We start from the raw sequence: 23,076 nt of genomic DNA, 5'->3' as shown, positions 1-23,076 counted from the left end.
ACCAGAACGCCCAACACACACCAGCTTACTGGTGGTGAGGAGACAGAGTGATGAAACCAATCAGTATATTGGGGATGATTAGGAGGATACGATGGACAGAGGCCAAGGGGCAAATTTGTCCATGATGCCGGGGTTTTTAATGACCACAGAGAGTCAGGACCTCGGCTTAATGTCTCATCCGAAGGACGGTGCTCTTTGACAGTATAGTGTCCCGATCACTACACCGGGGCGTTATGTCCCAGACAGACCACAGGGTGAGCGCCCCCTGCTGGCCTCACTAACCTCTTCCAGCAGCAACCTGGTTTTCTCAGGAGGTTTCCCATCCAGGTACTAACCAGGCTCAGCCCTGCTTAGCTTCAGTGGGCAACCAGTCTTGGGCTACAGGGTGATGTGGCTGCTGGCCAACAGTATCCTTGTAAGCACAGTCTTAAATTACTTAAAGTCTTTAATGAACGCGTGTTATATCCGCGTCATGGGCAGATCTTAAAGTAAACCCTTGGTGAGCATAAGAGACTTCTTTCAAAAACATTAAAAAAATCTTGCTGACCCCAAACTTTTGAATTGAGTAAATTTAGTCAAATGCATTCAAACTTTTAAATTGTGGTGTACAAGTGAGTTTGTCGCAGTGAGCATCTGCAGCTGTGTGTGAGTGTTTATGATTTTGTGTGTGTATGTGAGTTGGTGGGTGTAATGTCTAGGGCCCCATCCACACTACTACGTTTTAGTTTAGAAACGGAGACCTTTTGCTACGTTTGCACCTCCCGTCCAGTCTAAAACGGTAAAAACGAATACCTAAAACGGAGAAGTTTAGAAACGCTGCCGACCCTGTTGTGCGTTTTGAATCTCCGGAGGGCGTTTTAGTGAAGACGGGTCAAAACGGAGGACTTTATAAACGATGACGCAGTGGCTCACGCTCGGCTCACTGATTGGGTGTCATACAACGGAAGAAAACATACAACAACAGCCTGGACTACCAGTTACGTTAGTGCAAGTAAATTTTGCATTTTACAATGCTATAACTGCCTACATGTGCCGGAGGTAAGCTATTATTCCAGCGATCCGTGTCAATTCCCGTGTGCAGCGGCGGTATCGACCGTACATGGAGCGTCGGTTTTGGGTTAGCAAGCAAGCAAGCAACTTTATTTATATAGCACATTTTTTAAACAACAGACGTTGCCCCAAAGTGCTTTACAGAATAATAACATGGAAGTCATACAACAAAACAGACATACTTTATTCAAAAGCTAAAGAAAATAAATACGTTTTTAAATAAGACTTAAAAGTTGTAATCGATGGAGCTGACCTCACATGGAATGGGAGACTATTCCAAAGTTTGGGACCTACCACGGAAAAAGCACGATCTCCTTTTGATTTTAAATTACAACGAGGTACCTTTAAAAGTCGTTGATCGGAGGACCTGAGAACTCTAAAAGGAGAGTAAGGAACTATAAGATCACTGATGTACTGGGGGGCAAGGCCTGACAATGCCTTGTAAACAAACAAGAGAATTTTAAAATCAATCCTAAATTTGACCGGTAGCCAATGTAGGGATTGCAGTACCGGAGTAATATGTTCTCTCTTTCGCACCCCCATTAAAAGCCTTGCCGCTGCATTCTGCACTAACTGTAGGCGGACAAGAAGAGTCTGGGGGAGACCGATATATAAAGAATTGCAGTAGTCAAGCTTAGATGTAATAAAAGAATGAACAACAATTTCTAAATCCTCACTAGATAAAAAATGCTTTACTTTAGCAATTGATCTCAGGTTAAAAAAGCTTCCTTTGACAACAGCACCAATCTGTTTCTTAAAGTTAAGTGAGGGAAGAACCAGCGCATGGTGGGATAATTTTATCAATGAAGTGTTAGTTCCTGAGGAATGGTGCGAAAACTTTCGAATGTCCAGATCGGCACTTATCAACGTCAGCGAAATCTGAGGAATAGTCAATCTGCTTTCTGTTTACACCGGCACGCGCATGTCCAGTGTAGGTGAATGGTCACATGATCCGCGTTTTCAGTCGTTTTAATGTGGACGGAGATCAATTCTAATACGCATCTAAAACACTGGTGTGGATGGGGATTGTATTCATTTTAATTCTCTGTTTCTAACCTAAAACGCAGTAGTGTGGATGGGGCCTAGGACTGAATTAGGCTGAAGTATTTTTCACACAATCAGGCAAAAACAATAACCTTAAAACATATCAGGGATTGTGTTATAGAAACTTCTTCTCTAAGTCTTGAGTTCCTTACTCGCAATACGGCCCCAGGGGTATAAATATGTAACACGGTATGAGTATTTATCAAAGTAATATAACAGAATGTATCACAATGTAGTTATTTTTGTAGGTTTTGTATGTTAATAACCATGATCCAAGTATAATTCCATTGAGACCATTTGATTGATTTTTTATATCTTATTATTTATACCTGATGAACACAAAAAGATAAGATTAATCACAATGAACAAACCTTTAAGGCCTCTTTTGTGGCATAAACAGCACAGCAAATCCTTACACCTCATACACCATCATAGTGCCTCAACCAGGTGTGTTTTTCTACATCTTTTTCGTGGTTTTCTTCCACTCTCTCGCCTCTTCTATTGCCGTTCTCCTGAACTCATTGGCAATAATGATGGTATTTGGACTGAACTGCTGCCCACCAGTATCTCCCACCTCAGCACAGTTATTTATAGAGCTCCACTCCTCTTCTATCCCTCTCCGCTGCTCTCTACATCCCTCTGCCTTTACCTCTTTCTTCGTCGTCATTTCGATGGCTCTCCTCTCGATAGCTCAGTTGTTTTCTCATTCTATCGATCAGTCCCCCAATTTGTCTCCACTCCTCCCTCTAATTCCCTCTGTGCCTTAATTTTCATTCTCCTTTGTTTGTGGTCTACTAAATTCTGCAATTTATTAGTTAATTTCCCCCTCACAATTCATATTTTGTTCTGTTGTTTATACGTTCCTTTAGACAATGACTTTTGGAAGAGGCTGTTCCGCATACAGTATTTTTGCTGCAAAAATACTTCAGCCTAATTCAGTCCCAGTCATCACTGCCACCAGCTCTCTCACACACACACACACACACACACACACACACACACACACACACACACACACACACACACACACACACACACACACACACACACACACACACACACACACACACACACACACACACACACACACACACACACACACACACACACACACACACACACACACACACACACACACACACACACACACACACACACAGCTGCAGATGCCCAGTGCGACAAACTCACATATACACCACCACTTAAAAATTTGAGTAAGTTTACAGTCCCATTCAAAAGTTTGGGTTCGGCAAATTTTTTTAAATGTTCAGTACAAAACTAATATTGTGAAATATTGTTACAGTTGAAAATAGCTGTTTTTTATTTTAATATATTTTCAAATGTAATATATTCCTTTTATGGCAAAGCTGAATTTTCAGCATCATTACTCCAGTCTTGTCACATGATCCTTCCGAAATCATTCTAATATTCTGATTTGGTGCTCAAGAAAGATTTCTTATCATTATCAATGTTTAGAACAGTTGTGCTGCTTAATATTTTTAAGGAAACCATGATGCATTTTTTTTACGTTCAAAAGAACAGTAATTATTTGAAATAAAAATTATATGTACCAATGTAAAAGTGTAAATATTTGTGTTAATGTAAGTGTTAAACTGTCACTTTTAATCACTTTAATGTGTCCTTGCTCAATAAAAGTATTAATTTCATTTAAAAAGAAATGTACTGAACCAAAACTTTTGAACAGTAGTATGTGTTTTGTAACTTTTTATATAAAGACGCAAAGGCTTCAATATTAGGTATGTAGACATATATACATTGTGAATAAATATTTCTTTACAAAACTATTTTTGAAGGATGAGATAAACTAGAAAAGCAGCAAAAAGTTTGCAGCATAGTGCGCACGTGAAGCACCCCATGATGGACCCTTATAATGTTTGTTGAGAGAATGAGCAGAGCTGGAATCTAGACAGAGGGATTGTGAACTTGAAGCTCAAATATAAAATAGTTTAGATTTTTTTTATATCAAATTTTTGTTGGACCCATACTTCAAATTCTCTCATTTAATAATACCGATAAAGAATCCAGTCTCTCTAAACCCCTGCTTTCCAATAGCCTGCTCTGCTCTGATTGGTCAGATGACCCAATCTGCTGTGATTGGTCTAACTGCTTAAAACGCTTGTCGGAAATTAAACGGCCATTACCATATCTGAATTTCAGCTGTAGATATTTCCTCAGAGCTTGACAAAGTGATACAAAGAGTACCAATGGCATCGGTTTTCATTTGATAAGTAATACATTTGAGAATTGAGATTAATTTGAAACTTTTACATATACAAACAGCCATATTAGACACTACATGAAAGGTAATACCTGAAAGCATAATGGGGCAAAAAAATGAGTCATAATACAGATCAAACTCACCGATATTGGGATGTTTGAGTAGACGACAGATTCGGGCCTCACGCTCCAGTTTCTGATGATCTGCAGAGGACAAAGAGGGGGAGAAAAGCAGGTTAGATATTTGAGGTGGCTGATGGCTTGTTCTCACAACTATAAAATGAAAAGAACACTTCAGCTGAGGTGAGAGCAGCTCTGTCCTCTCCTCTAAGAAGAGAGAACATTTTCACACAGGTGTCATAAATGTGACCAGCAGTGCTGGGGAGGCAAGGGAGGGATAAACAATTCACAGAATCAGTAAGACAATCTGCTCATTCAGTAACTGAACTTTAGGGCATTATTTGAACTAATAAAAAAATTAAAATAACATAAAAAGATGCGCTATATATGCAGAAAAATATAGTAATAATATACTGATATATAATTGAATCGTATATGTGTGTGTGTGTGTGTGTGTGTGTGTGTGTGTGTGTGTGTGTGTGTGTGTGTGTGTGTGTGTGTGTGTGTGTGTGTGTGTGTGTGTGTGTGTGTGTGTGTGTGTGTGACTTTGCTCCTGTCATGATAAGATACTGTAAATTGTGTTTGTTGGAGTGGGTGTGAGGTTCAAGCTAATCTAGGGCTTATTACTGAAACATGTAATATGCTTGTGTGAGCTTGAAGGATGAATGTTACGTAAAATTAAAAAAACAAGCCAGAGGGCTCATTTCCTCACACATGCAACACACACATCACAAGCGTGGGGAGTCTAAATAGCAGCTCAATGTCTTAACTGGGGTTTATTCATCTTTTCAATGTAAAAATCACCCACTATGCACTGCTGGAGGCCTATGGAATTGGATGTGATTCATATTTTAGAAAATAATAGGCTTAAAAGTCAAATAAACAATGTTTTGACATATCATATTCATACAGCAGGCTATGCAAGCTTTCATTTTTGCTTGTTAACCATTGCAGATCAAATATTAAAACTTTAAACAATATCCGTCAGCAGTCATTTTAAAGAAGATCCATTTGCTTTTATTAAATTCATAAAATTCCACACTAGCAAGCAGTTTTCTTATTTCTTTGCATAAATATAACATTTTGTTAAGTTAAAAGAAAAAAAAAGAACTTTTGACAAAGGCTTAAGAAAACTACACTTCAAAAAATGTCTCTAGTGTACATAAATCTGGTTTAAACTGATCTTGTCTTTTAACCAGACAACAAGACAAAAATAAGATGGCAATCATTATAATTGAATTATCAAGTAAATATCAGGGCCATCTCAAAGGTCTCAGGCAAGTCATGCCCTTAAATGAACTTGAAATGATTGCTCTGCAGTCGCCATTTACAGTACATGAAACACCATCACATCCAAACCCGCCACTAGAATCTACGTCATTACTTAAGCACTCACATGTGGAGTGACAACTGTACTGTTTACATGGCCTGTAGATGAACATTACAAAATTCATATGATGTTTGTGCAACCGGCATGGACAGCGTATTCTTCATGGAGTAATACTGTCAGCTTTCATTCGCCCAGCTCTCCGCAATAAACACATCAGCTTGAGTCAGCCTGTAAATATTAACACTGTCTAAGTTGACATGCTTAAGCAAGACATTGTAAGAAACAGAGTCTAGCGGACCTCATAGCAGGCTCTGGGCCAAAACCTAGTGGGTTGCTTACGTAGGAGGCATTTTAAGGTGTTATCTTGATGTGAAGACTGTTCCAAAATGTAGGCAGCATACAATACACCTTATTTTGGTCAATGCTAAGGAGAATTGCATGCATTATTCTCAGAGAGGTCAATTGTCAGATGCGCAGCTTAGTTAAAAACGACAAGCTCGTTTAAAAAAAAATCCAAGATGGCGGAGACATCATGACAAAGAAATGTTAAATCTAAACAAAAAATAAATAAAATTCATTCAATACAAAAAAAATCTTACAGCAAAAAAAAATAAACATTTACCCAATATTTTTGTGTATTTTTGTTAGCGTGTTGATCTCTGCAACAAATATTTTCTGTTTAACGCATCAAAAATATTCAACGCAATTAATCCGTTTTCCCCCATCCGTTTCAATTTAGCAACTTTTAAGCACCTAGCAACAAATCTAGTGACTTTTTGGACAAACCTCAGTAACTTTCAAAAGTCGCCAGTACTGTCTTGCGAGCGCTTAGGATTGTACATGCACATTGGCTGGTCCAGCCTGAAGAATAAGCTTTTTTAACGCTATTTGAGCATAAGAAACATTTATGGGACAGTTCATGTCAGATTTTGTTACAGATATGAAATGTTACTTGAATAAATTCAGCAGGCAGTTATTGAGATTTCAGGATTTCCCCATTAAAGTTGATAGAACGTGGTCTTGGATGCTCAAAATAGCTGCCCCACCGTTGCAAATATGGCCACAGAGTGAAAAGATGTTCCTTGAAAGGGACTTTGGTTGGAAAGAGAGCGACCGACCGAGGATGGTCCTCGTAGGCCTATCCCATGATAAGCCGCGCTTCACCTCCAAATGTTTCTCTGAGAGGCCGATGGATGCCAGACATGCAGGTGTAAGTGTGAAAAAAAGAGTAAATACTTGTGATATTGGCGTTGTAACGAAAGGATCAATCCACACATAAAAATATCGATGTTACATAAAAAGTGTTAGAACTAGTAATTTTCTTATAGTGAAAATTAACTTGCAAAATAAACTTGGAAAATGAACTGCCAGCTCTCATTCAAACAGAGAAATTGATATCGACAGAAAACATGCCTCAGACAGTAGGGGTGTCGAAATTAATCGTTTCTACGATGCACCGCGATGCAGACGAGGACGATTCGGTTTCGGTTCTGTAATAGACCATAACCGGTTATAATGTACTGACGCTTTTCTGACGTCATTTCATCACGCATGTGCTTTGTCGCGGTAGCCGGTAGCATACACTGGCAATTGTGTTGTTACGCATGATTATAAATGGTTGATCGTCTTCAACAGCGGACTCGTTGACGGTTGATGCGCGCGTCTCCAGGGTAACATTATACACTGATGAATGAGCGCTGCTTTTAAATGAACATTTCTTTAAAACAAAATTGATTTGACAGAATTTCATTTTCTTAATGGCATAAACAGGCTTTAGTCCCATGAAACTTAAACTGGAATGTCTCTGTTTTTGTCACTGCGACTTTCCGAACAGGCGAACACACACGCGCGCGCGCGCACGCACACATCACTTTTGAAGTAAAATTGAAAATTGAGGATGCGGTGCATCGCAATATCGAATTGAACCGAATCGATGACATGATAATCGTAACCGAACCGAACCGTGAGACCAGTGTAGGTTCACACCTCTATCAGACAGAAACATCATGTAAAAGATTTGAAATTTATTATAATTATTAAAATATTTTTTTAATTGTATTAAATGTTTAAAATGATGGCTTTTAATTATACTGTAATTCTGAATGGCTTATTTTTTTCTCATTTTATTCCCAAAAATTGAAAAGAAAACATTAATTTAGTATAAACATACATAGCAGTATTGGTGTATGGGTTATACTGGCCTTCATTTATAGAACTTAAGATGATGGCATTCATTTTTATTTATATATACACCGTCTTTATGCCATTTCAACATTATTTTGAGATTCAAAGTGAAAATGACAAATTATTTTTAACTCAATTTTTTATGCTTATTAGCATATCACATTTAAGAGAATGCTAACATTCAAGTTTATAGAAATGTATTGCTGAACATGTTGCTGTCTATGTAGGCACTAGGCAAGTTTTTTGAAACAGAGCTATAGAATGACTATGATTCTGTCCAATTGTTACTTTTTATAAAATGGCACTTTGGAAAGGACATAATACAAAACACCCCATCCAATCAACTTAACAAGCACATCAACTGGAAGATAAGTGCCATTTTTGATTCGGTTGTTGGTTTGATTGAATATGTTATTACACACACATGTATCCATTATAATTTTCCACATATTGTGCCGTCTGTGGTCCATAATTCATGTTTTTTCATCCTTTTCTCGGCCCTATAATGTCTTGTTTATAATCTTTCTCTGAACTAGATTGTGTGAGAGTTTTACACACAACCACGCATGCACACACGCGTACACGTGCACATACACACAGACATACATGCGCGCGAACACACACACACGCACGCACGCACGCACACACACGTACAGACACGTAGACACGCACACACACGCACACACACACACACACACACACACACACACAAACACGCACGCCAGACATGCTCCAAGCTAACAGGATTACATCCTCTCCCATCTTGCCCTGTGACCCAGTAGAAGATTAACCCTTAGCATGCTGCTGGCACAAATACGGTTTTCCTCTACACCCCTTTCCCTGCTGGCCAACACTGACAACACACACTCCAACCGCAGAAGTAGAAGAGTGGAAAGATGGCACCAAATCCCACAAAAGATGGCACCAAAAAGGCACAATGAAAACGTGATTCTATGAACTGGCAACTGAAGCAAATAGAAAACTAGAAACATTTATATGAGGAAGAGAGGTCAATATAGCTAAAAATATATAAATGGAAAACATTCATATTTTTATATATATATACACACACACACATATATATATATATATATAAACATTTAGACGCTCCTTATTCTAGTTCTCCATGCCTTGTTTATCTATAAAAAAAATAATTAAAAAAAAATCCTCCATGATATTCATGGTAGTCTGTTTCATAACTAAAAATATACAAGATACTAGAGATGCACAATTCTGGATAAATTGAGATAAAGATAATTACATTCTCCATGATTCTGAACAGACAAAATAACATGTAATTAACTAGAGTTTCTGATAAAATAATAATTGTTGCTGTCAATTTAAAAATGTTTAATTAATTTGAAAGAATTATTATTTCAAAAATCAGTAACTCATAAATACTATTCATTAATGGATCAATCAGCGTTTTGAATCAATCTCTGGAATGATTCAATGACAAATACATATTTTTACCAATCACTTGTCAGACCCTATTTGCGTAACACAGTGTCTACACCAAATGTGACAGTTGTTGCATTGCGTTGTCTCACGCCGCAAAATCTTGAGGCTGTCTACACTGGAAGACAAAGAGAGCATTGCGCAAACGCTCATCACATCGAAAAATCGAACGGGCATCACATTACTGTTGAAAAAGCCTTTACTTTTCAACCCCTCTTCTCAAACCAACTAACTCTATTCTGTCACATTTTGCCCAAGATTCTCTCATTGTGTAAAGTAAAATGAGTTGCAAATTCAAACATGGTCATGGTGCCAGCCACACCAAGGTCATAGGGTTCGATTCTCAAGAAATGCATGAACTGATCAACTATACCTTTGGATAAAAGTGTATGCAAAATGTGTAAATGTAAAAACTGATTTCAGACTGATTAAAAGGTCTGACTCAGGTCTGTATTAGGGCAAAAGAATACATTCAATGAAAAATATTTTTAAAGATATTCTACTGTTAAGTATCAGTTCCAAAAGTAACTAGAGAGGAAACTTCCTTCTATATTACAGAGAGACACAGCAGCGTGGTGCTAAAACTACTTCAGTTTCACTACGGAAGATAACACACTCTCATGCTGCAGTAATTGTATTACAGACACACACAGCCCTCTAATCTGATGCATAATTAAACGCAGGGTAGAGATAGGAAAGGCCCTCTGTCCTGACATTCTGTGTAAAGGGTGAATAAGAGCAGGACAGACAGGAAGACAATGGGGGAAATGGGAGCCACTGAAAGGTTACAGAGAAGAGGCCAAACAGTGGAACAAAAACACCAAACTAACCCTGCATTGAAAGTGAAATAGATATTATATTGTGAAGTCCATCGATATGTTGCACATAGATCTATCTTAAACATCTTTAAATGAGTAGTGGAAATCTGGGTTGAAAGTGGAATAAAAATAAGCAAATGATGCAAAATATGTAAATTTGATGTAAATTAATCAAAACTGGAACTCAACTGAAATTGGAATTGAATATAAATTTAATGGACATCGAATAAGAACTGATTTTTTTTGGGGGGGGGGGGGGGGGGTAGCGATAACGCGTACACACATGGTTCCCAGATTGCAAAGATAAAATAAAACACAGCAGAAAATGTATCCTTTTAGCAGAAAAGCTGGCAACATGAATGCTTGTGGTAATATTTTCTCTTTTGTACAGCATTAGTCTCATCTTTTATCGTCATCGATATTGCATGTTGATATAATCACAGTTATCGATTAAAGTTGTCCAGTCATTTTTTGTCATAATTTTCATTAAAATATTAACACCAATTAAAACTAAATTAGATGTGAATTAACTGGAACTAGAATTGAACATGAATTGCATAGACAAATAAGAATCAATTGAAATAAAGTAATTCAAAATGAATTGGATGGGATAGGATGATGCAGAAGCACCCCAAATCACGTGTGTACGTGTGTGTGTGTGTGTGTGTGTGTGTGTGTGTGACCTCATCAGCTCAGATGGCAAGATGTCTTTCTTCCTTCATTCCTTCACTCATTCACTCAGATTTCTGCTCTGATTATTCATATTCATAGATTAAATCAGTTTTTATCAATGGCACTTCACTTGTTGACATCATTTATGGCGCTTTTCCACTGCATGGTACGGTTCGGTTCGGTACGGCACGCTTTGGCGCTTTTCCACTGCATGGTACGGTACGGCTCAGCTCGGTACTGCTCACTTGTGGCGCTTTTCCACTGCATGGTATGGTACGGTACGGCTCGCTTTAAATGGTACCACCTCTGTTGAGGTTCCAAGCGTACCGTACCGATACTAAAATGTGACGTGAAAACACTGCAGATCACTGATTGGTCAGACAGACAGAATCGTCACTACCAGCGTCATTGTATTTGCGAGACATCAAACCCCTAGATTTAAATAGCCATTTTGTCAGATAATACTGTTTGTATTATCTTAGTTTACCGACAAATATCATGATTAAATGGTGGATAACTTTATATTTATAGTGTATAAGAAAATTTAAAAAAAACATACCACACTAAAACATCCTGTAAAATCCGTGCTTGCAAAGTCTGTGCATGAGATCCGTTCTGCATGATCCTCTTGTTCGTTAACATTGTCAGGGTCTGAATCGGGCTCGAATTGGTTTGAAATTGATGCCATCATTAATATTTACAGTGCTGTAAGGGGCACTTTATCAGGATGCATAGTATCCTGGATCCATGAAATAACTGGCCTTAATAAATATCTGCCTGCCTCTATGTGAATTTAACGTGACTTATGCACCCTGTATTTTAAGGAAGAACATTTATTTAATTACGATAAATTATTCATTTACAAAGAAAATTGGTGTCCTTAAAGGTTGGATTTTTCCTCATTTTTTTAAATTAAGGCATTAAGATCAATTTCCAAAAGATGATTTTTTATTCCTCTTTTTAGTCAACTTTAGCATGGGTGTGTTCACTTATACTAAGCACTGTACATCTGAGTAGAGCTCGCAGTAATGGAGGGGCGGGACATTTCCCGAATGTAAAATATGTGAAAAGTAATGCATTTTCAATCAAGCATGAAAACATATTCTAGTACACCCCAAAAACAAAACCAAGACTTCGTAAAAGGGCATAATAGAACCCCTTTAAAGTAAACAAAAAAACATTTTACTTCCACAATGTGAAACAGGATATTCAAAAATTAGAAAATACATTGGTACGGGTCCTCACTACACCACTGAGCGGCCAGCAATGCCAGTTCATCTACTAATCACTTATGCACAATCACACGCCTAGACATGCACATCTGCTGTGTGTTTCCTTGTGTAATACAGTGATTTGTACATCCTGTGCTTAGGATACCAACAATCTCTGGGTCTTCTTATCCTGAGAGAAAAAAATGTAGCCACTGTCGTGACTTTGGATAAGCACTCATTCAAAAATCCCTAATCTCAACCTCAGACAACATGCCCGTTGGGTGAACGCCTGATTCGTAACGCACACAACTTCTAGGTTTCAGCAGCGCAAATAGTAAGCATGCTACAAGCAATGCAAAGGTCAAAGTTTTGATTACCAGACAATGCATGAACTGATAAAAGACAAAACAAAACAAACAAAAAAACACAAAACCAGTAATAACGATCTCACCCAATTATATCAATTACAAGGTAATTAAAAAAAAGAAGATATAAAATATATATATTTTTAAATATCTTTTAAAACAGTCACATCCCATCTCTCCTCTCCTGGCACTTCATGTCATAATAATAAATAAATAAATAAATAAAAAATCTGAAAAGACAATCAGAAAAATAGTCTAATACCAAATATCAACAATTTTAAATTCTTCATTAAGACCTTGTGGTGCCATAGTATTGTTGCAACAAAAAAAAAAAACGGCACTGATAAAAAAAAGAACCTTGAAAGCAATGTGCACTGCTTTAGATTAACAAACTATTCTGCTTGGTTTTTGAGTAATGTCTGTGAAATAATATATATTTCTTTTAGAAAAGCTGAAATTGCATATTCATTGGTTTATACATTGGTTTAAACATATTTTCCACAGCCTGTATAGAGCATTATCATTTAAACAATTTTTTGTATTAAATTGTTCTTTTTTCCCACTTGTCTATTGTTATCATCATATCATTTCAGACAAACCCACCCCTAAATGGCACATAAATGCATAAATGTAAATGTGCTTGATCACTATACGTGTCAGACAGACTGTCTCTTCCTATCTAAGTGGGCGGATCTTGACCAGAATAAACTGCAGTGTGGACTAGATCTTATGCTGCCTAGTCAAAGGTCTGATTATATGCGACAAAGCAAGCCCTAATGTCATAATGCCATTTCGAATCAATCTCAGAAAAAGAATAATCTAAAAAAACAGCATCAAAAAGCATTCTGCTTTCATTTGAGCTGGCAAGGATGTTTCCCAACCAGCAAACACATTGATAAAAGCCAAATTACAGCAGTTTCATGTTCCGTGACTTGTCGAGATAATGCCTTCATTAGGATGCCAGAGGGAAGGAGGAGCCGCCGAGAGGCAGTCGACTGAAGCGAGCGTAACACACACACACACAAACACACACGCACACAGGTAACCCATCCACAAAATGGGTTGTTGCAATGTTTCAGATGGTGCAATGTTTAATCGCTCCATCCACCGTGCCATTTGGAGACAGTGTGAGATTGTGTGTGTTTGACTTAGTGTCGGTGTCAGTGTTTTGCTTTATTGTGCTGAAGCTCAGAGATCCGTGGGCTCAATTACTGGCCCACTGAGAGGCACTCCAGTGTTTGTCGCAATCAACAAAACTGCAGCGGCCAACAGAAAAGAGCAGGCGCAGAGAAGCGCAGACCCGCAGGGACACGGGTCTGGACCCAGAGCGCAAATCAGTATGAGCCTGGACAATTAATAGCCTGTCAGTATCTGCTAGAAGCAGCTGGTCACTGCAGCTCTACCATTTTCAAAACGATGAAATGACAATTTTTTTCCAATGACTAATGTTAAATATGACGAGAGGCCAGACTTAAAGTTTAGAGTTACAGGAAATATTCTATTATGTGCATTATAATGTTGAATTTTGTATTTAGAGTAACATTTGGGCTTACAAAGAACGTTTTTTAAAAAGAATCTGATGTTTATAAGCTATATTATACATACATATATATGCAAACATAGTTCCAAAGTTGCTAGCCACTCAGCATTTTCACTGGCCACAATTTTGATCGATACCATGGGGAAAACTACCATATAGATATATCAGCAAGTATATCAGGGTCAATATAGGAAGGCTTTATGAAAGAGAGACGGCTTTTTGTGCACACACAAAATCTGTGGGAACGAGTAAAATTATGTTCAATTCACGCAATTCCACGCTGAAATTCCAGCCTTGTAATACCAAAAATATTCACCCAAAGCAAATAAAAACGAGCGTGTCAACTCGCTGTCGGAGAGATGAGAGAGGGAGAAAGCACAGCTGGTATTGTGTATTTATTCTGCAGAAAATTATTATTGGAAGCATTTCAGATATTTCAGTATCGATATGTTTTGAAAAATCAATTTTTGACAACACTACATAGCGCTTAGTTAATTATTTCAGATGCCTTTTTAAAAGACTACAATTGAAAAACGTATATATTATATAGAAAATTCAACCCACCAAAGGGCTAGTGACTAAAATCCACACCGCCATTTCAGTCTGAAATTCACTTTAGGAAAATAAAATAGCTTACAATGGCCATTTCACGTTCACTCCAAGCTATTTACATTCATTATCTTACACTGATTATAATACTACTACCAGCTGTATCCTGATGTCAGCAATTGCATAATGCAATGCTAAAAGGTATAAAGAAAGCTGCACCTGGATGTAACAGAGCAAACAGTGATGTGTCAATAAACTAAAGACATTTAATGCTCTGTGCTCTGGGAAAGACTTTCTACACCGGCAGAGGGTGAGGTCAGATGGTTTTACTTAAAAATAAAAAAATTAAAAAAAACAACCAGGCCAAATCCATGCTGGGCACAATGCCAGTCTTCACAACACTCACCATACCAACCACAACGGCATGGACACAAATGTCAAGTCCCCAGACTGAGTGAGTGAGTACCACACAACATGATGTATGCGTTTATCTGATGATTTTATTAAAATATATTAGTGAGAAAAAAAAGGAAACAATAATCCCTTTAACTTTTTAGTGTCACAATACGCTTGAAAAGATCTGTCACTACTTCCGTTACACCGCAACTTGCGCTGTTACCCCACCATTTATTTAGACAAAAAAGATGACATGTACGAGTATCAATTTAGCATTAAATATTACGTTCCCTGCGGACAATTCATTAGAATTAAATTAAATCATGTAATCAAACGTAACGGTTATAAAACCTTATTTCATTACCTCATCAATGAACATGAATTGTGAGTCCCGTCGGATTGACTTCCATCGGCAATGGAGGTGAAGACGACAACTCTCATCATTCCAGACACCATCAAACTACACCTTTGTTATTGTTTTGAATATGTGACCTCTAGCGGTTAAAATTACATATTGTGCGAGGACTCAATTCTCAAAACTGCAACTCCTTTTAATAAAACAAAACAAAACGTTGAGTGCACCTCTAAGGGAAAAGTTTTCACAGCCTGAATTCATGAATATTCATGAAGCATGCTATCATTTTAGCGACATGAAGTCACCAAAAACGTCATGAGCACTGAGCAGCAGGCTATCAGAATGCATGTGACCCAGACAGAGCTGTCCCAAGGCACTGGCCGGCAAGGCCACTCCATCTGCATCTCAAATCTCCACAGCTACATTCAGAACGCTTTCAGAATGCCCCTCTTTGACTATTCTGAACTGATATTTTCAACACATGCATGCCCCCTCAGCGCCATTCCTCTGTTCTCTCCATGATAACACTGCTATAACGCTGTCTTGAGGGAAATATAAAAGTAAAAACTGTATATATCAACAGAATGTTAGTAAACAGACTACATGAATACATAAAGAAAATCTTCAGAAAGAAAGAATCATTTCTGATTATTCAGACAAACATGGAAAATTATATTGAACCTGAGGTAAAAATAAAAGCTAAAGAGCAAGAAATTACTCCCTATTAAGTAGGGCTGTAATCTCCAAGTCGATTTATTGGTCGATACGATCTGGCTCAACCAAAATTCTGATTGGTCGCTTTTTTGCCGTGTTAATTTCATCAGGTGAAAAGCACTAATTGCTAATAGGGGTGTTTTCAGAGCATCCCTGTTTCAAAGGTAACAGTCTGTCTTCAGAAACCCCCCTTTGTTTTCACTTTTTTGGATTAGCACAACCCTCTGGAGACAGACTGAAGAAAGTACTAGAAGGCCTTGGTCTGGTGGTTTGATGAATATTTATTTAATTGTGAGCGTTTAATTTACAGTCAGTCCTCCTTTACCATGTCAAAGACATTGGCGGTGTGGCAGCATTTTGCATATCACAACTCGACTACAAACATGGCATATCACCTAAAAACAGTAAGCTAAGTTGTCTGCGTTAGGTTGCCCCATCTGTTTTGAGTATTGTCAACTTTTTTTTATTAAAGTGGAAGTGCCTTGTGTGTTTAAGAGTAAAAGCTTTAAGTTAATAGTCTGAAATGATAGTGTCTGTCAGTTATTATAACATATGACAAAAACAATTGTCTAAATTGTTGAATATTCCTCAACAGTTCTTGTGCTGATAACACTAGTTGACATAGTACTATTTTCGGAAATCATAGGCTATATTATAGCGCAGGTGCACGTGAGGCAACGCTGTCAGAGCCGACAGAGTGTGTCATTTCAGTGCAAAATAATTAACGTTAGGTCAAAAACGATTTAATATACTGCAAATAACCTCCTAGTTTTTTATTTTATTTATAATTCATTTAGGCGGACAAGGCTACCAAGTAGCCTACTGCGCAGCTAATTAATCTAATGTTTTTTTAATCTTTTTTTTTTTGAAAGACAAACTGAAATAAAATTTGATTTAATTTAAAGGGGACCTTTTATGCAAAATTCACTTTTAAAAGGTGTTTGAACAGCAGTGTGTCCACAGTGTGTGTAAACAACCAGCCTATAATGGTACAAATTCAGCAACTCCTTTTTTTTTTATAATCACCATAAATCATAAACAGTCTCTCCAAACGAGCGGTTCCAGATTTGACTTGAGACGATCTGCCCTATTAGAATGGACCCCACCCTGAGTGAACCGCAGCAGGCCACCATTTCTGTTTCACTGTAGCAGCTGGACAGATACAATGTTTGTGCCAAAAAAACATTACAAATGTTGTGTTATTGGACGTACCAACGAACAATGTCAAAATGTCATATTTTTGCGCAAATCATTTTACGCTGGACTGCTACACAAAAGGTCAGTTCAACTGTGGATTTGCACAAAATTTGTTCCTGAAAGATTTGTAGTTTTACAGTACATGACAGTAAAGGCTAGTAGATGAGTTGAATTAACTTAACTCCACAACCAATACATACATTTATCCACTAACCATTCAGAAAAGTCCAGTTGGATTTTAAAAGGAAAGTGGGCCAGAATCAGCAACAGTATTTTTGCTCACACCCAAATAGGGGCACATGTGACAAGCTATAATAAATGATAAGTGGGGTATTTTGAGCTGAAAGTTCACAGATATATTTTGGGGACACCAGAGACTTATAGTACATCTTGAGAAAATTGGCATAATAGGTCCACTTTAAATTGAAGTGCTAAAATGACTCAAACAAAAATACAAATAAAAAGAAATTTTATTTTAAAACTAATACAAATGGAAAAATTTTGTACATTTTTATTTTAAAAAAAATCCAATTTTCTACAACTTAAACTAAGATTAAAATGAAAACTGAAAATCTAAAAATAAAAGCTAATTGAAAATAATAATAAAAACTAACTTAAAAAGAAATACCAAATTAATATTGCCAATATTATTATTCATTTCTTTCACAAGACTATAACATGAGTTTGCAGGTGTTTACAGATGTTCAGGTGACTTCAATGCCTTACCAATTCCCAAAATCATGGAGGATAACCTTCCTGCCAGTAGCGGCACCAAATGGAATCGCAAATAATTCATAATGAACATATTTTTAACATGTTAGCCCCAACATGGTTGTCTCTGCACATTATAATAATGTGGAATAAGAAGTATTTTAACATCAAAAACATTACATTACCAATCTAAGTGATTCAGCAGTTAGTGGAAATGGTTCAGGGAAGTGTTTCCCTAGAAACAGCATTTGGACAATGAGCTTCAAAGAACTGCAGCATCCACAACAGGAATCTGAATCTCCAGACAGTAGCATCGCATTCAAACTTTCCACAGGGGCTAGCGAAATCATCCGAGAAGGGGATTCTGGGTAATGCGGAACTGAGCTCAATGCTCACTGCATCTGTGGTGCAAAACAACAGTAACCAAGCCACAGGAGTTACGGACGTAAACAATACATTCCCAACATACACCTCAGCCCCCGCCGTGGCCTGAGGGGGCAAATTAGAGCAGTTTATTCCCTTTAGACAGAAACTGAAAGCTACGGCTCATCAGAAAGAGCCTCTCAACGAATATTTCAGAGCAGCAGGCAAAGGTGGCATGCGTCATGTAATGGCTTTTAGCTGCACATCTCCCTCCCCTCTTCGTGACGTCCCATAACCCCAGGTCATCTCGCACAAGCCATTTAAGCCTCTCTCTCCTCGGACGCTTATGATAGATCTTCTGTTTTCCAAATGCTGCTGTTATCAGAGTCTCGCACAAACGGGGCGGGCCATGCAGGATGGCGTGTACTAATGTCTACTAATAAAGAGTCCCAGACCAAATACTTACCACAACTCTAATTAACAAACCAGTGGCTGAATGAAAAGATGTATCTGGTCGAGCTCTTCTTATGTGATAATAAAGGCCATCAATAAAACCAAACCACTCAGTGGTTCCATTTGCAGAGTTGCATGAGTAAATGTGCATCCACTTCCTTCTAATATGCTGATTTGCTGCTCAAGATCTTTGGTGCTTATTATTAATGTTGGAAACAGTTGTGCTCCTTAATATTTTTGTCCAAACCGTGACAGTCGTTTTCAGGGTTCTTTGATGAATAGAAAGTTCAAAAGAACCAAATGTATTTGAAATAGAAATGTTTTATATTATAAATGTATTCAATGTCCCTTTTTATCCTTGCTGGAAAAAGTATTCATTTTCTGAAAAATAATCTTAATATAACAACAAAAAAGTTATGTACAGTTTAGAAGTATATAGTACATTAAGCTCAAAGTGATTATCAAATATATAAAACAAAATAACATACAAAAATAGAATATATAAAAAATAAAATTAGGAAAGAACTAATAATAATAATAATTCAATGTAATCTCTTAAAAAAACATATTAAAGATAATATATATATACATACATACTCTCCTTCTCATGAAAAAGAGATGACGATCATTCATACATTTCTTTAATGCATCAGAGTCATTGGGTATAACAGTGTGTCATCAGCATAAAAATGAACAAACATTCATCTCATGTTACGAATAATGTTGCCCCAAGGTATCTATCATACACAGTGAAAATACAATGAGATGAGATAAGCCCGTCTCCACCACTCAATGAAAAAGCAGGTGTCACAAAAACAGAAAAAAATACATCGCAGTTTTGATCATTATATTCACGTTTTTGGTGGCTAAATGCAAGGAATATACCACCATGTGTCACCATATGGAGTTCTAATGGCAAAAAAAGTTAACTTTAGGCAAGATTTAGTTCGGACAGTGAAACTGAGGGACACATGACACAGCTGTAAGAATGGATGACTGCACACAGTGTCAAATAAAAGACAAAACCTCACTTGTGTCCACAGACACAAGAGTGAGTGATAGAGAGAGGGAACCATAAGAGAAAGCAGAGCCCAGAGCCAGGAAGACCATGGGCGTTAAATGGGTCAAGGAGAGAGGGATCCAAAGAACATCATGCTAACGCACAACAACACGAGATCTGAAATGGACACAGAGAGAAAATATAAGCTTCAACAACAAGCTTGGCGAAGCTACAGCTGATTGAGTCAGTCTGGCCTCTGATCTAATAAAGAAAAGTCATTTGAACTTTTCATTACAGTATATGCATGCCAATTAGATTCATGAAATCTCATGTGTCTTCAGGAACAGATTTAAGAAGGCAAAGGAAAAATCAGTTACATATCACAATATAGCAGGTGAAATCAGTGGCGCAAAAAGTGGGTATGCGCTATATGCGGCGCATAGGGGCGCCGCATCATGGGGGCGACAAAGCGATGGTTAAAAAAAAAATCTATTTTTTTATAAGTTATATACATTTATATAAAAGTTATACAAGTTAAATATAAAAAAAGTTATATAAATTTTAGAGGACTAACAGGCTAGAGTAGGCGCCGGCGCCCTCATAATATTCCATCATAGAATTTATTTTGACATAGAAGGGTATCGCGAGCGGGCGGGGGCGCGCGCGTGAGCGCTGAGTGAGCAGCACAGGAGTGCGTTATCGTTGAAACTCGAAAAAGATGAATGAAGCAAAAAAATATAAGGTAGCATGTACAATAAATGACAAGAATCTGGAAAACAACTAATGCAATATCTCTGGTTTACCATGGAATCATGCGTAGATTTGCTACCAAGCTTGGAGGCTTGCAAATATTAATGTTAACAGCAAGTGTTTGCTAACTTAATGCAAAATAATATTGCTGATATCTACATTTAGATTTTGGTTAAACCTTATGGTACCAATCCCATGCATGACATATCTCAATTTTATTAAAGTAAAATAACAACTGGAAAATATAAGGTAGCATGCACAATAAATGACTAGAAGCTGGAAATGTATGTTCATGTATGTTCATGTTAGCTGTGCTATCAGACATACAAGCTATAGTTACATCTGCTGGGTGATATGGAAGCTGTATTTAGGGTCACATCTCTCTCTCTCTTTAAAGATCTGTGCTATATAATATGTATAATCAAGTGGCAAACAGCAACGAGGCTTTTGTTGACCACTTGGACAAAATCTGTTTCTGTTTTCTTGTTGTTGTTGTTGTTGTTGTTCATTGACATAATTTATGTCATCATTGTTGTCATTGTCACAAGTACAGGGATTTGCAAAGATGTGTATGACACATTTGCTTGGGGGGCGCCAAAATTGTTTTTAAAAATTAAAACAAGGGTGTGGTTACATTCAAGCTATTTTATGGCATGATAAAATTATTTTCACAGGAGAAAACTTTTGAATATGTCATTTTGATAATCAAAGATGAGTTTTATGGGATAAAATTATTGACTGTAGGGGGACTAAGGTTTTTGGTAAGCTGTTTTAGGCTTAGGTTCTGTGTATATGAAATGCTGCATAACTGAATCAAAAGTATAGGGCTGTACACTTAAACCTTAAAAGACTATTGAAATATGAAGTCTGCATGCTCTGTGTATCTCAGAGTGAATGAGAACACAAACTGAAGCACACGTGTGGTATTTTCAGCTTCTGCAGTCTCACTATATGAGGACATAAGAGTTCACATCATGAGCATTTTACCATTTCATTTCATAAAAAATGAAACAAATGAAACAAAGTTTTCCCTTCAACATATACAAATAAAAGTTTTCTTTAACTTGAAGAAATTATGAGAAACATATTACCATTACACTGTAGAATTTACTTCTCAAAGTAATAATTACAATAAAGTTTTTTAAAACTTTTTTAAAGTAATATCACACAATTTTCCTTCCATTTTTTAAGTTTTTGTAGCACTCAAAAAATAATGAAAGAATTTTTTTAACATTTCAGTAATTTTATAAACCATAAATCAGAATCCAGAAAAATATAATTTCTGCGGGGGGGAAAGATTTTATATAGGGCAATATTGGTGTTAAACTGTTAATAAATTATGAAATAGTAAAAGTTTTAAGAATTCAATTGACATCCTGGATTATACAAATTTAATTAAACCATTAAAATGGAAAAATTTTGCTAAATTTAGGAACACATCATAGGTTTCCACATAAACTACGTCCTAATTTTTATACGTTCAGAGTATGTACTGAATTTAAATAGCTTACTTTTTGACTGTTAGTAAAGTATGTTTTCAAGTGTAAAGGTATGTTGTTATACATACTACTATCTCCATTGTTACATTGCTTGACCCACAAGTTCTTTGACCTATGACCTACTAAAAAAAACAACCGCAAAAACTTAAGTAGGCTTTGCTAAATGTACAATTTAACCACGAGGAAACACTTTTTTGGTACACTGGCCGGTTAACAATACTCCGCCATTATTTTTTACCTTTTTTAAATCTGACAGTTCCTCCGCTCCCATAGCCTCGGGGGACAGCAAATTTATTTAAAATTCATAAATTGAGAGAGAGAAAAAATCACAACTAAATATCTAAAAAAAACAATGCCTGAGGTATATTAATATAAAACTGCTTTGCAAGCATTTTAATGACTTGAGCCAAAAACTGTAACATCTTCGCAGAGAAACATGCAAATTTGTGTATGCTATATAGTCTTTATAACCCGAAAAAGACTGTTATCTTTCCTCCGACAATCTGAAAGGCGCATCGAGCTGTTGAACACATCACCAAACATAACTTGTTTCATGTTTCAAGATGCGCATAATCCAATTTGGCTCATTTCATCTGCATTTTAACTGCATCAGGAGACGTGCGGAGACGCGTCCCGTAGCATCTGATTACACCTAAACTGCTGGCTCCGGCAGCGCGCCTGGGAATGAGCCACAGCGTTTGTTTGTTCACACTGTAATAAAAGAGACCGAGCGAGTGACTCTACCTTCCCGTTCTGTAATGTAACATGTGACTGACTGAATTATTCACATGTACCCCTCTGGAGGAAGAAAGAGAAGAAAGTAGTGAGATGCAGGACAGAGAGAAAGTGGGGCAAGCAGGAAGAGGAATGGGAGTGTCAGGGCCGATGAATGGAGAGAGGTGCCGTCAGGGCTGTAAGGAACTCTCAAGGTGAGACAAATCTTAAGAACTTCTCTGGACCAGCAGACTTAAATACGGTTACTTTGTTCATAAAATAAAGGTTATTTAATGCGATGGTTCCATGACGAACATTCACATCCATGGTGCCTTCCCATTGCAC

At 37.2% G+C, this 23,076-nt stretch overlaps 1 protein-coding gene across 19 annotated transcripts in view; it reads right to left on the bottom strand.

The window, feature by feature from the left end:
* Positions 1-23,076, bottom strand: part of camk2g1 (calcium/calmodulin-dependent protein kinase (CaM kinase) II gamma 1) — an 80,411-nt gene that overhangs the window by 37,221 nt on the left and 20,114 nt on the right. For all 19 annotated transcript variants that reach the window (XM_077200401.1, XM_077200395.1, XM_077200399.1 and 16 more), the window contains exon 3: positions 4,477-4,536. In XM_077200401.1, coding sequence (XP_077056516.1) covers positions 4,477-4,536 — 60 coding nt within the window. The remainder of the gene's footprint in view (positions 1-4,476; positions 4,537-23,076) is intronic.

The sequence above is a fragment of the Siphateles boraxobius genome, unplaced genomic scaffold (assembly GCF_051911475.1).
Source record: "Siphateles boraxobius isolate OS27281-9 unplaced genomic scaffold, OSU_SipBor_1 46, whole genome shotgun sequence".
Classification (NCBI taxonomy): domain Eukaryota; kingdom Metazoa; phylum Chordata; class Actinopteri; order Cypriniformes; family Leuciscidae; genus Siphateles; species Siphateles boraxobius.
Note: the sequence above shows the minus strand (reverse complement) of the source record. Positions and strands in the feature narration are given on the sequence as shown.